Source organism: Lagopus leucura, unplaced genomic scaffold (assembly GCF_019238085.1).
Source record: "Lagopus leucura isolate 7727_CA_CO unplaced genomic scaffold, USGS_WTPT01 Super-Scaffold_806, whole genome shotgun sequence".
NCBI lineage: Eukaryota > Metazoa > Chordata > Aves > Galliformes > Phasianidae > Lagopus > Lagopus leucura.
This window is the reverse complement of record NW_024962260.1, coordinates 5,958,303-5,973,040: the sequence shown is the minus strand read 5'-3', so window position 1 is coordinate 5,973,040 and position 14,738 is coordinate 5,958,303. Positions and strand designations below refer to the sequence as shown.

The window sequence follows — 14,738 nt, the reverse complement described above, 5'->3', positions numbered from 1 at the left end:
GACCAAAACCTATTCCTTTATGATGAGATGATAATTTTTTTTTTGCTTAAAGCATGGCGTTGAAATCTACTTTTTAACTTGCTGCATGATTTATAGCAGTTAGCATTCTTATTTCACAGATGCATTCCTCCAAGGATTCCTCTTATATTTCTAAATATACAGAAGATATTTTCCCTATTCATCTGAGCAATTTCAGAACATTTCTGAAGAGGAAATTACACCTGAAAATTTTCTCTAGTCAATTCCAATAATCACTGTACGTTAGCCTCCAGTTATTTGTTTCACTTTAACTTCAGAGTGGCTAGAGAGGGAGGCTTCTAGACACCACTCAGAAATGTTCCAATAGTGCAAACAGACTCCATTTTAAGAAATCCTTTTAGTGGAGATAAATTATTTCTGCAGAAAAGAAGAGCACAGCAGGATCCCAAGTGCTAATCAAAGGATATAGTGCTAAAAAAACCCATTCTTTCCAAGCAAATGGTTGGAGAACTGCAGTAATTCAGGATGTACAGCAATTACTACAGGAAGAACACTCTCCTTTTTGTAAGGTTTTGGAATTCCGTTTCTCCTTGATCAATATGTTCCAAAGCTATAAAGCTCAAAACATAACTTTGCAGATGAATTTTTATTTTGGAAATCATTGTGCTGCCATTTTCTATGCATTATCTGGTGATATATAGCAAGTCTCCAAGAAGATCTTAACAGTAGTCATTTTCACTCTTCGGAAGAAGAAATTCCTGTGAGGCTGGAGTTACATGGTGAAATTCTGTAAGCTCTTTAAGCAAGAGAGCTAGTCTACATGATCAAAGTAGGTCTTTCTGCACTTAGTTTATTTAATTTTTGAATGCTGTCCTGTATTTTAAGTTTCTCAGTCCTAGTTCCCATGTGTTTCTCAGTGAGGTTACAATCAGAATGATACTTAAATTAAATTCCAGCTACAATTTTGTAATTAGATGGGTAATCAGATGTAAGTAGGAAAAAGTTAATAGGAATTCTTTCAGGAAAAAGCTCTGTTAAGCATCTGATATATGGGAATACATCAAGCTCTGGCGAAGTGGAGAGATTTGCTTGGCTGTGGCAGATCCACTGGAAGCAGAAAGCTATCTCTGTACAAGTCTTCTCATTACAACAGCTTCATTAGTTCTAAGAATGTCTATTTTTCATACAACCATAGAATATCCCAAGTTGGAAAGGACCCAAGAGGAACATCAAGTCCAACTCCTGCTAACACACATGACTACCCTGAAATCAGACCATATGTCCGAGAATGTTGTCCAGATACTCCTTAATCTCCAGAAGATCTGTGATCTGACCACTGCCCTACAGAGCCTGTTCCATGTCCACCACCTTCTGATGAGGGACCTTTTCCTGATATCCAACCTGATCCTCAGTTCAAGCTCAGTGATGTGGCAGTACTGTGTGTGTACTATCCATCCAGGAGAGCTGACAGCATTTTAAAGACACTTACAGATTATCCTCATAAAGCCCATTTGATAGAAAGTCACATAGACAATAAATTCCTCCAAAGATCCAAAGACCTTATGGATGCAGGCTAAAATCACCTTTGCTCAAAGAACATGAATTATGACAACCTCATTTTGCAAAGCTGCAACAGGATTCATGCACAGCACTTTGTGCTGTGTGTCTTTGTGCTGACTCTGCACACCCTTAAATTCCCTTCAGGCTTTCACTACGGTCACAGTAGAAGTAGCTGTGTTGCCATAAGACAGTACCACACCACTGGTGTTTGTTTCTTTGTGACATCAAGCTGCCAGTGCTAAATTGATGTATTGGGTCATGTAAGTGTTTTCTAGCCACTTCTGTGCAGAATCAACTTCTTAATTCACAACAGAATTCAGCAGAACTTGCATTTCACCAGGATAACTTTGTATTGCAGTTACTGGGGAACACACATCCAATCCATTCCACTGATGCAGCTGTGGAGGTGATAATCACAGCTGGCAAGGTAATAAGGAACATCTGGAGAAGCAGAACTAACAGCAGAGCTGTTTTTGCAGTGAATGAACTCTGTGCACAGAGGACCTGAGGCGGCATGACAAAGAACTTTAAAATTAGAACACAAAAATTAAACACTGAAACGTTATTGAAACTTAGTGTGGTGGCTGTACTGATGCACCTAAATCTCTGTTTTCTTAAAAGCCTCGTCTTTGTGCTTTTGAAACAAAAGAACAATTAATTTGCAGGAGCAGATTGAGTGTTTTTCCCAGGTTGTTATTATATAAAAAGATGTGAAGTTTCAGAAGCCAACAGGGGGGCATGAGCTTACTTTGATGACGTCTTCATCAGAGGATTTGCACTCAACTGATTCAGAGATGTCTGTCACAGCACTGTTCTCCTCAATGGAGACCACTTTGATGGGCACTGCCACAGTTTTTCCTGTGAGAATTGCGGTGTTCACAATTTCTGTATCCTGTGTACAAAACAAAGCACAGCACTGTTAAGAAATGGCTGAAAGCATTTCCAAAGAGCAAGCATCAGTTCTTCAGCAGGACTTGTACTCAAGAGGGATGCATTAGTTCTCAGGAGTTAATGACTTAAACACACCTTTTATTAGGCACAGGTTGGTAATATGCAGTAAAAGCCCTTTTATATTTCACCTGTTCAATAAACACAGTCACCTGTATTGTGCATTGTTAAACAGCAAGCAAAATGACTGCAGCTCAGTTCAGTCCAAGCAGGCACACATCACAGGTAGCTTCTACATTTAACAATGTGGGGCTTTTCCCAATATTTGTCTTCTACAACGTTCATTTGGGATTATTATAAAACTAGGCTTGACTGTCAATATTTGGAACAGGTTGCAAGAGTACTGGAAGTAAAAATATTCCTCTCAGAATCGAAGCCCATTGCAAAGACACGGCCTTTCTGTGAACTCTGTATCTGGAACTGTTTCAAGGTGATTTAATTTCCATTGATATGGCCAATGAAGAAATATAAGGAATCCAGAAGGAGTTACAAATGCTATTAACTGCAGGGAAAATAACATGGAAATCTGAAGTTTGCACTTGGGTCGTGGCATACAAAAGCCTTTTGATGCACCATCATCTAAGCTGAACTCCTCTAACTGCTGGACTGTTTCAGCATCATTGTAATCCCAAGATTCTCAAGCAGGAAGAACTTCAAAGTTTTCTCCAATTTTTTGAAATTCCAACTCCATAAAGTGAATAAAATATTCATCAAAATTCTCAGCAGCAAAATCAACAGCAGTGCAGGAAAACGGGGCATTGATACTACTGACATTGGCTTTAATTCAGGTTTAGTGAGCTTGAAATCTAGGTCAGACTTTATTTTCATCTTGCAACTTGCTATTTCTCAGGTTCTCCTACTGCTCACATAAGAAACCCCACCAAATATTAAAAAGAAAAGTATTAAAAAAGGGATGTTGACTGTTCAATGAAAGTCATTTATGCAAACAGAGAGACTCAACACAGTAAATTAGAGCCAGACATAAATACCATTGATGGAAAGTCTAAGGTCACTCTTAGAACCCCCTGACCTTCAAAGCTGCTCTTCTATCAGCAGACTTCCAAAGCAACAAGCATGTAGTAACCTGCACAGCTTCACCAAAATCAGGTTCAACACATTTTCTGCTGTATATTTGGCTACTGCAAATGCTGCACGTCCTCTGAAATTAATCTTTTGCCTCCATCCCTTAGTGCCTTATTTTTTGTGACTCGGAGTGTTAAACAGTGTGAACAAAGGACTGCAGGGTGAAGGAGCAGCAGGAGAGTTTGTGGAAATGACAGGACATCTTTTCAGGCTATCTCAGCTCTGCTTTGAAACGATTCTACTCAGATCCGCTTTGTCTTTAGCAACTCATATGAGTTACTAGTGGAGAAATCTAATTTAAAGGGACAGGTTCAAAAGAAGAGCAATGCCACAAGTAGAAATACTTCAGATATAAAACATGCTCTTTGGCTTGGGGATCCATTCGTGTTTGTATTTAATGGCAATTCATGAAGTTTTACACAAAAGTAAGAAAATCAGGCACACAAAACAAATAGAAACAAACACCACATCACTGTTACGAAGAAGATGAAAAACAAAATGTGATTATGTAGTGAAATGAAACTTCACTGCTACAAGCAGCAGAGCAAATTCATTATCTGGCTTTAGCTTGCAACAAAGTGCTTGGGAGCCACTGGAAATAGCTTTGCCTATGTCACAAGTTGGTAACTGCATGCTGCTTTGGTTAAAAAAACAAAACCCTCCCACAAAACAGAGCAAAACAAAACCAACAACACTTTGTAAGAGGAATATCACCTGTAAGATGTGAAGTGCTCCTCAGCTGAGCACTAGCAAGATTTAAATGACTGAACTAAATGACTGTGTCTGGTTTTGAGAAATCTTCAATAACGACTTTCTCAGCTGAAGAAAGATTACTGTCTCCATATACACAAGTCTTCTGAAAACCAGAAAGGATAAACTATTTTCTATGTTCATGGACAGGGCTTGAATAATGGGCTTAAGCTGCAACAAGGAAGATTTGTTTGACATTAAGGCAGTCTTTATTATACAAATAATGATAGAGAATTTCTGGAATAGATTGTCTGGGACAGAATAAAAGACATCATCTATCATGAAAGAATTCTGAAGAAAGCTCACACTATGCATCTTTCAGAAATAACATCTGTTCTTTGAGCAGGGTAGAAGAAGAAAGGGAGCAGGTGACCTCGTGCTTCCTTCCACCTCTCTTTGTTATGATTCTCCAATTTTCAGAACTGAGTGGTAACACAGTAACCCATATATCTTATATCCTAAATAAGCCTATTCTGCTTCATCTGTCCCAAATAATATGATCCATCCTCACCAGACAAAAGAAAATGACCTATACCTTTAAAATGAAAAACCTGATAGGCAAATGTGAATGATTTTCTGCTTTCTGCACTATTTAGTGCAGAACTGTTGCACCAATTGCCAAGTAATAATCTGTCACTTCTGTTTCTCTCTTTCCAATAAGTCATTATCGGTGTATCTCAATTCTAAGTGGGTTTGATATAAATTCACTGCTACAAAGGTTTGAAAAACCTTTAGAAATTTCTCAAGACCTTTCTATAGAGAAGACAGGAAATTTGACTACTAGTGCATTATCAGCAATTAGAAAACCTCAATCTTCTGTCCTTTGCTAATGGTTGCACTAAAGGAAGTTGTGCGCATATGAATGAATTTGTTTTGATTAATGACTTCAGAGCTGCATCTGCACCAAAAATCTGCTAAAGGAGGTTTGCTGTGATCAAGGTTACTGAAGTTTTACATCTCTTCTTTGGCCAGTCACATTCAGGAATGTGAGATGCATGATGTGCACAAAGGGAGGAAAATACACTGGAAATGTTACCCAATATCTTCCTAAATAGGACCACTGCAAGCATTAGAGAGTCCCAGCATTACAAAGAAATTGGTAGCCTCCTAACTTCAGCTTGCTGTATTTAATCTCCACTGATAGCAGTCACAACTCACTGCTATTACACACGTTTGGAAATACTGAAATACAAACAATTAGTATACTATATAGCATGGTAAAAGTAATTTTCAAATCTGTCCTTTCCCTTATATGGTCTGTAGGTGCCCTGTGCTATTCATCTGTGATCTTTAATAAACAAGATCAAGGAACTGAGTCTTCATTCTTCTGCCTTTTTCTTTAGAACTAAAATAGAGTAACAAGCATCCTATTTCCCTCTATATGGAAGAGCCTTGTGGCACAACTTCTGCCTCCTCTGTGTTTCCTTTGTATTGCTCCAATACAGCCTAAGGCTTTAATGTAACTCAGATCTGACCCAATGCCTGCATCTGCACCCACACAAGAGCTGTCAGGCAGAAAACTAAATAACATAAGGAAGGATATATTAAATAACATAAAGAAGACTCTCTAAAAGCTGAATTGAAATTCATAAAAATAAAAGGAGCTTAAAGAGAGTGGTCTGTCTGTCTGCTCTGTAACACTGAGCACTCTGGATGTGCACCACAGACAAGAGAGATAATAAAAAAGATTTAATCAAGAAGCTCACAAGCTAAAACTGGTAGGTTACATCAGTCTAATTGTTTGGAACTCTTCCATGCGTGACTGTAGCAAGCTACCACAGTTACAAACCCTGATTTTACCTCTGTGTGAATCAGAAAATGAATTAATGTCCATCTCAAAGAAAAATGGTGAGATTGGAGGCAGGCAGGAGTCAGACTCTACATTACATTACATTACATTACATTACATTACAACCTGTGTTCAGTGAGAGCAATACACGGTATTTGAGGCAAACATCACCAACCTACAGGAAGGATCAGAGCTTTCCTGCTTAGAGCCAGGTGGAATTTTGGCTAACCCTGATGTCATAACTTGAAGTACCAAAGATATTGCTCATGCTCTGGTTTTGGTTACATCAGAGTTAATTTGATTAAAGTCCACTAGCAGTAATGTTGGTCTAAACATCTCCTTCCACAGCTGCACTCATTGGGCTGCCTCACAGAAAATTCAGCTGAATTGTTATTCAAAAACATCAATACATTTCTAGAAAGGGAAAATGACATTCATAAAATAAATGTGTTCCAGCCATTTGAAATCAGGGAGAGCTATGGCTGATTCTGCAGGAATCTGACTGCTCATCCCACCACTGCTGCAGTCAGGGAACTTTCACCAATGTCAGTGGGAGCAAGAGCACAGAATCTGAGCAATAGCTGCTTGCATTTAGCTGAAGAGCAAAGCTCGTGTTCATCCAACCTCTCAATTGTAAGAAGGCAAGCATTCAGCCATGACTAATTTAGGAACTAATTCAACATTAAATTGCGGCAGAATGTGGAAGCAAAGTGACAGCTGTTTAATTAAAGTCTAAATCCGATTAGATGGTGTTATCAAGAGAAATCCATGGGAGCCTGAGGTCATGAGAATGGTCCTGTTTGCAGGCAGAAACTTCTCTAAGTGGGATCTCATAGAATGATGTTAATCATAGCATTATGATTTCTCCTTCACAAACACAACACCTGATGAGCAACAAACCCACTTAGACCTGAAGGAATGACACAGAAATGGTAATTATGCTTTACTTTACAAGGAAAGTTTATTTAAAAACTTTGTGGAAAAGAGACAGTCAAGGCACTGCCCACCTTAAAATCAAGACAGTAATTGCCTTATGGAAAAAGGACAGAAGAAGCAAGCCCTTGCATGTTGTTGACAGCATTTCAATGAGTGAAGACAGTGCCTTTGCAGGAGAGCTCCAGGAGCTGTCCTGTGCTTCCAACTGTTGTTCAGCCCATCACCCTTGATGAGCAGTGACACCCTGGCAATACAGTCACAAAATAAAATGGAGATGTGGGAAATAGAAAGTAAACTCCACACGTACCAGTTGCAAACAGTATAAATATTCTACTGATGAGCAGTAAGTTATGCATTACAGGTTTCCAGGGCATCCTAGTTAGAGAGATGCACAGAATTGTTCTGCTCTGCAGACAATTGTTATGCTGATTTGTGAGTCTGGTGACATGATTTGGGTTATTAATACTACTAAGATTACAGCTGATTAACAAACTGACATTGTTAGGCAGCAGATTCTGTTTATCTACATTAATTCCATGATTAAAAATAAATTACACATTGAGCTTTCTGCCAAATGGATTCTCTGACACTCACATTCACGGGCAGTATACCCAGAAAAAAGGGAAAGAAGCTGACATTGCTCCTAAATTCTTAGCACACACTGCAGAAAAACAGGAAGGTTCCTACAGATGAAAGTTTACACCAGAATAGAGGACTTCCCTGAGGCAAACTGACCTCACGGCAGACAGTTGGGGAGGACAAATTTTGTTAGTGGGATTTTGGCTTGTTCACTTGATCCCAATGCTATCAGCCCACCACTTGTAAATCCTGTTCTGCTTTGCTCATCTTCATATAAACATGAGGACGTTTATTTTGTAAGTAATGCCACACTGCAAAAGAAATGGGGTAATGCCGTTAAGCAGTAAAATCAAGAGACCCACTCTTGCTTAATAGCATCTGTCAGTGCTCAGACATGGATCCATGTGGAATCTAAGTGATTCTACGACCCTTAGATCCATAGCATGATGGCAAACTGAAAGAAATGAGCAGATAAATAGTGGTGAAAAATGAAGCCATTCAAAATCCCCATAAAAAACAGATCCATTCAATATAAGTGGCCAATTCTGCAGCCTGTTTTTGACTGGGATAGCAGTGCAAAAGATCCCTGTATCTTTTGGAAGTTAATTCTCTTCGACACAAGACAGCCCTATGAGATATCTTCTTTTTATTAATTCTTTGTTAAACAGCCAACAAGGGACATGGCACAAAAAATTAAGGACAGTACCTTCCCTAAAGAACAAACAATCCAGAAGTCAAACACAGATAGAACATCATCCATGGAAAGACCCGAAGGTGGATGTTGGCACTGTTCTGTCCCCAGCATGCACAGCATCTGTTTGAAGTGTTTGATCAACATGATGTCTGGGGTTCTCCAGGAGTTTTAAAGAAGGTAAGTGGAGGAAATTTGGAAACAGGAAGATAAGGAAACAAACTCATTTTTCATTTCCCTGCAGAGCAGCTTTGACACAGGCAAAGACCATCAGACCAAGCTGGGCACTCTCACTCTTTCCTCATAGGTTGGCCCACTGCTACAAAAATAATGCCTGGAGCCAGAAGGAGAGAAAGCAAAGTCAGGCAGGATGGGAAAGGCTCAATCTTTTCTGTAGGTTTTGTGAGCCATGTAATTTATTACAAAGATCTGAGTGTCTTTTCAAAATGGGAACTCAGTGTTCTGCAAATGCAATGCCTTTTTAATCAATGATCTTGTCTCTGTTTACAGTCTATATATTGAGATAAATCTTAATTACTGTCCCCCACCCCCATTAGCAACAGATCGTTCCATTTTCTTCCCTGCTTGTATGATTTTCATATGCACTGCTAGTGGGAATTTTGAAACCTCATAAATTAAACTCTGCAGGCAGAAAAGGGGAATGTAGAATATATTAACAGAAATGGATGCAGAAAAATTTATTTGGATTCTTAGATGACTAATCCACACTTTGCAGCAAATCTACCCTGTTAACTTGCAGACCTGTGAAAGTACTCAGTAATTACTTCTACGTAGCAATGAAGACTCAATTGGTAAAGGTAATTCTATCATCTCTCAAAAGTGAGAATTTCCTTTAAAAAGTAAGAAAAATGCAACAGCAACTGAACAAAATTAGGTATGTCTGGAATTGCTTTGTTCGCAGTACAGCTCGTGACATAATTTTACAGATAGATTGAAGTTATAAAGCCAGTACTCAGAGCTTTGTATCTGTATGAAGGCTTGATCAGATACACGTTGACTTGGTCAGATACACTCTATCCCCACTCTATCAAGCTTATTATGACAAGAATTCACTTTCTGTTCCTCATAATTTTGCATTAAAAAAGTAAAATCTTGTTAGAATAAACTATTGCCACCTGTGAACTCTACAAGTGGCATTCTGGGTAACAGATAAACATTCAGTATGAGAATGTTCTGTCGTAAGGAGAAACACTCCAAAAAATATGGTAAGGAACGTTTTGCTTCAACTTGGAGGCTGAATCTTTCTTCAAAGCTGATGGAAACAGCACATTTACTGTCAGAAAAGACAGAGCCTTGTGATCCTTAAAGATGTCCCTTCACTTCAGCTGTGTTTGAAGCTAGGTGGAACAAAGAAACCTTATTAGCTGGTAGGCCCAGAAAGGTATCGTGACTCTAAAGGTCTGTACAAACCTACATATCTCCTATATATCTCTTCTGCAAGGAAAGAGACGTCAGAGTCCCCCAAAGCTGCAGACAAGTGAGTTAACTGTCTCCAACACTCCTTCCTTCCACCTGTCATAGAACAGTCACACTACTTGAATCATGAGTAACACGCTCAGCTCATGTGACAACACATTGCACTTGCATTTGCCACATTTTTTAATGAATCAGGGCCACAAGAAATAACTTCAGAACTTCCCTTCCACCCTAAATTACTCTGACAAGATGATCTCATTAGATAATCTGACCCCCTAGGTGAAGGGAAATGCAAATTAATGGCATGAAATTCAATCCACAGAACATTTTCATGCTTGACTGTGTCTTCCTTTACTGTCTCAAAAGCTGTAAATGTGCACAGTTTGTCTTTTCTAAGTGTCTATCATAATCAATGTGTATCAACAGTGATTGAGCCTCTGGCTGGGGGACTCTGCTTTGTAGGAGCTGTGACACTGAATTCAATGAGGTATAACTCACTAGAAAGACAAGTATTTTGCTAAAGCTGTCTCTATTTCCTGTTGTCTACAGGGAGTACGTTAAGATTGGGTGGTATATATTTTCAAAGAGAGAAGGTATTTCCTGCTGTGTGGAGGAAGTCTATAAGTGAAAATGATTTCAAAGGCAACAATTCTGGGACCACTTAAAACACAGATTAAAGACATAAGGATAGTGGCAGGTGACAGTAAGCAGAAGTATACATTTCATCTTTCTATAACCAAAATAAGGACATAAACGCGACTGAAAAAAGATGGGGAGCAGAAGTCCACTTTCTATTTCTCTTTATTTGGGCAAAAATGAACAACAACAAAAAAATCCTGATTTTTAAAAAGATGCATATCTGTTAGACAAGAAGGAACCTGCTCATCCTCTTTGTATCTTCATTCCTTACTTGCAGTAATTTGTTAAACTGACTCAGAGAGAACTTACATAAAATCATATCATGTAGAGAGAAAAACCTGTAGTAATGGGTTGAAATGTGTGCGATTACCCGAGATGTTCCTACTTCAGCATCATTACTGGTCATTCTGAGTATAAAGAATGTACACAGATGAAAAGGTGTGAAGCGACAGGTAAAAAACCCTTATCTGGAGACCAACATAATCGAGAGACTTTGCCCTTCTTGTTTCAGAGCTCTGCCATTGTAAGCAAGCTTACAGTTACTTTCTGAATACATGTAAACCTCATGTATATAAGCAATCAACTGTCCTAAATTCCACCAAAAATTCATATTTTTAAACATCTTTATACTGCAAAAACTATATATGTGTCATCTATAATAGACAGGTGACAACAACTACAGTTCTTATCCACACATATAATTACTTCTAATGAGCACTCCTAGCAGAAAAGGCAAATGTTTGGAAAGGAGTGATGACAAACACATCAAAAGCAGTAGCTCAGTGACTAGCTACTTACAGCATTCCCAGGGAAGGATAAATATTTACTACTGATTCCAAAAGCTACATCAATAAATGGCCTCAGAACCTGCAACATGTTCTGTTCTTTATAATCTCAGAACTAGTTTTTCATTTACTCAAACTTCTAAGGAATAATTGTCTGAGAAAGCCTGCAGCTATGATGAATACCTCTCGTGTTTTTCTCTATTGCTGAATGATCCTATTAAGCTTATCACAGATGGGAGCCTGAATGGGAGAGAAAAGCAATAGCCACCTGGTGATCTTATAATGGAATGGTTCATGGATGCTTAAGCAGCCATGGATGGAGCTATGTAATATCTTGCTGAAATCATTTCATGGCTTACAGTTCTCTTTTGTTGCAAAAGGACTAATATGTGAAAATTGTCAATTTGTGAATATGTGAACGTTGTCAAGGCATTTCCCAGGCTCAAGACATGTCAGCCATTTCCTTTTTTTTTTTCATGAGTCTGAGTTATTTGGAAAAGGACCCCCCGATAAATTGAGTTTGCTCCATCATTAAGCAGAACCAACACAGCTCTGGTGATGTCTCCAAACTGTGTTACTACCATGGGAATACAGCCAGTAGTAAAAAGGCAATTTTCATTAACAGTTTGAAATTCTTCCCATGCTCATTTCAAATAAACCTGCGGCACTGTTATACAGTTGGCTATATATCTGCAATAATATTGCTGTAATTGCAGTAATCAATAGATAGTTGCAGAGTGAAAACTTACAAGCATATTAAGACACATGCATGGGCACACACAATTCCACTGCTTGTGGAATTATTACATATGTGAGTAATCCATATCCTCAGATGCACATATACGTATACAAATACAATGGAAAAAAATATGAGGCATTCTGTCTTAATAGAGCCACATACTTATTTTTCATTTTATACATCATATCCTTTCCATTTCATATGCAACATACTTCTATCTTGTGTGTTTCCTATATTTTGTAAACATCATGCTTTAAAATTCTAACCCACTGAAATCAGCAGTTGGCTTTAATAAAGCCAAGATCTTTTCCATCAATTGTTTCATAGTAAACCCTAAGGAGTCCCCCCTAATTTACTTTCCTCTAGTCAGACCCCTGCTCTTCTACATCACCTGCTGACTTCAACCTGAAGTATGGGGGTTCCATTCCTCAGATAAAACTGGCTGACATAATTGCCTGTAGCAATAAGAACGACACATACAAGGGCTTTTCCACCACTCAGCGGTGATATGCATCAGAGTGATACTTGTGCTGTTATGAGTTCATTCCTTCACACATTACAAACGTTCACTGTGGTCAAAATGAAACTACTCTTACCACTGACATGAGCAAAGTCTGTGCAGACACAGAGCAGAGCAGTGCTCTAAAATTATGCTGGGCAATAAGGGCGGAAATCTCACTGTGATTTCTCAATGCTGGGAGTCAAGAAGCCTCACAGTGAGGGCCTGATGTTTACAAATACCCATGCACACTTTTTATTGGCTTCAGTGTGCACTGCTGTATAGTTTAGCAGTAGCAGGAGAAATGACCAAGAAAGTAAATTCTGTGTAAAACTGAATTGTTCTGTGTCAATTAGACTATACACCAAAGAAATCCACATAGTTACAAGCAAAAAATTCGCACTTTCAGAGATGTGCTTTACAACAGCTTCACTTGACAGTTTGCAGCTCTGAGGAAAGACTGCAATGCCTAAGAATAGAGGGTCATTTAGCTGATCATAGGTATTATGCCTGGCCTCCAGATGTTCTTCCAGAAGGGCACAGGTGTCCTGTAGGCCTGTGTCATACCTGGCAGTCCTGGATGGATGGCTGAGACTCTACAGCATCTATAATGGCATTAGACACCTATGTGCTGTCACCTGGATTGTTTCCTCTTTTCTTCTCCTTGAATCAACTTATGCAAGTTAAGTTTGCAATTTGCCAACTTCATGCTACAGGAACCTACAGCCTTTTCTCTTTCATGACCACTACGGAGCATTGTGAACTTGTTTTATTTGTGTAGATCGATATGTTATTGATTATTTGTGAGTTACTTTCTCCTACAGGGAGTATTCATCTTCTACAAGTTCTTCAGACTCCTCAATCTTTGGCCACGGAGCGCACATGGGCACTTGGCTCAGGTTTCTGGATTTCAGAACTCTATTTAGAACACAGTGGAAGAGAAGCAGACAGCATCTGCTAAAATCTTTCATTTTAATTTAGTCTATTTTGCAACCAGCTAGAGAAAATTTCTACTTGCTCTTCCCTATTTTGGCTGTACATCTTTAATATTTGATAAGCACAATCTGTAACCCATACACAGTAGAGCTTCTTATAGAACTGCTATGAGAAAGTAGTAATAAAAATGCAGAAAATAATCTTTCTATTATTCCCTATCCTTGTCCATAGATTATTCTTCCTTTTCTAATAGTTTATTGATTTCACTGACTTCACAGCAGGTCCACATAAGCAAAGCACACAGAGGGCATGAAGAAAGATTATTGCATTAATGAGAGAAGGTACTGTACAGATGTCAGAAACTTAGTGAATCAGAAACTTAAAAAGATGAGAGTGTGGCACACATGAAAATTAGATTATTGACTTGACACATGTCTAACCACTCTCACCATACATAGGAAGTAAAAACAACATATATGAATATAGGGGCAAGGACTAGAGACTGTATAACCACAGATCCATTCTTTCCTCCTGATTCAAGCAAAGATGTCCTTTACCTTCAGAAGTTGCTTTAAGACATCATGCTAGCTAGAGATTCAGGGCTGAAGAAGCATCCTGGAAAGACACTGCTATGACAATTTTGTGTCGGTGACATGAAGGACAAAGGGATCAAATCCATTTGCTTAAAGCAGTATTTCATTTGTTAGTATAACCTAAAGCAACCACAGTGACCATTATCTTTATCTGAGCATCTCAAGGCAAGTTACAGCACTGAAAGGGGTTTGGAAAAAGGTTTGTGTGCTTGAAAGCTTGTCTGTTTTTTTTCTAACATCATTGGATGGCTTCATAAAAGACATTATCTACAAACCTTGCTTTGCTTCCATTTTTACTCTTCATGACTAGAGCATAATTGCCAGAACTGAGTGTGGAAGACTGGAATTCATTTTTAAACAGAAAGCTTTCACTTTTAAAGAATTTGCAGTATGAAATGATCCTGAAAGCCAAATACCTACTTTGCAACATAGGAAATATTATTTACTGTGTCCATTTTAAAGATGAGCGGACTGGTGTCTGAGTTTTGCCAAGATCCAGAAGAGACAATCTCCAGACGTGTGGCTCCTGCTCCATCAGACAGCTCCTACTTTTGCACATCAGAGTCTTAATGAGCAGTCCGTAATTTGAATGAGGTAAGAGCAGAGAGGAGGAATTACTGAGTCTCAAATGACTTATTTATTTCCACACCAAGCTCACTCCTGAAGCTTCCAGGCATTCTTAAAACATATGCCATGGGACACATGGTGCCAGCTGGCAACTCCTCTGTTAGTCACCGCTTTTCAATGCTTGCAATTGACATTTTGTCCCAGATCCAGAATCTAAAACACAGTGTT

The 14,738-nt window shown here is 38.7% G+C and overlaps 1 protein-coding gene across 1 annotated transcript in view; it reads right to left on the bottom strand.

Annotated features, from left to right (window-relative positions):
• Nucleotides 1-14,738, bottom strand: part of TMEM132C (transmembrane protein 132C) — an 88,647-nt gene that overhangs the window by 24,261 nt on the left and 49,648 nt on the right. Inside the window, exon 4 of the mRNA XM_042865761.1 lies at nucleotides 2,288-2,431. Within this exon, the coding sequence (XP_042721695.1) occupies nucleotides 2,288-2,431 (144 nt within the window). The remainder of the gene's footprint in view (nucleotides 1-2,287; nucleotides 2,432-14,738) is intronic.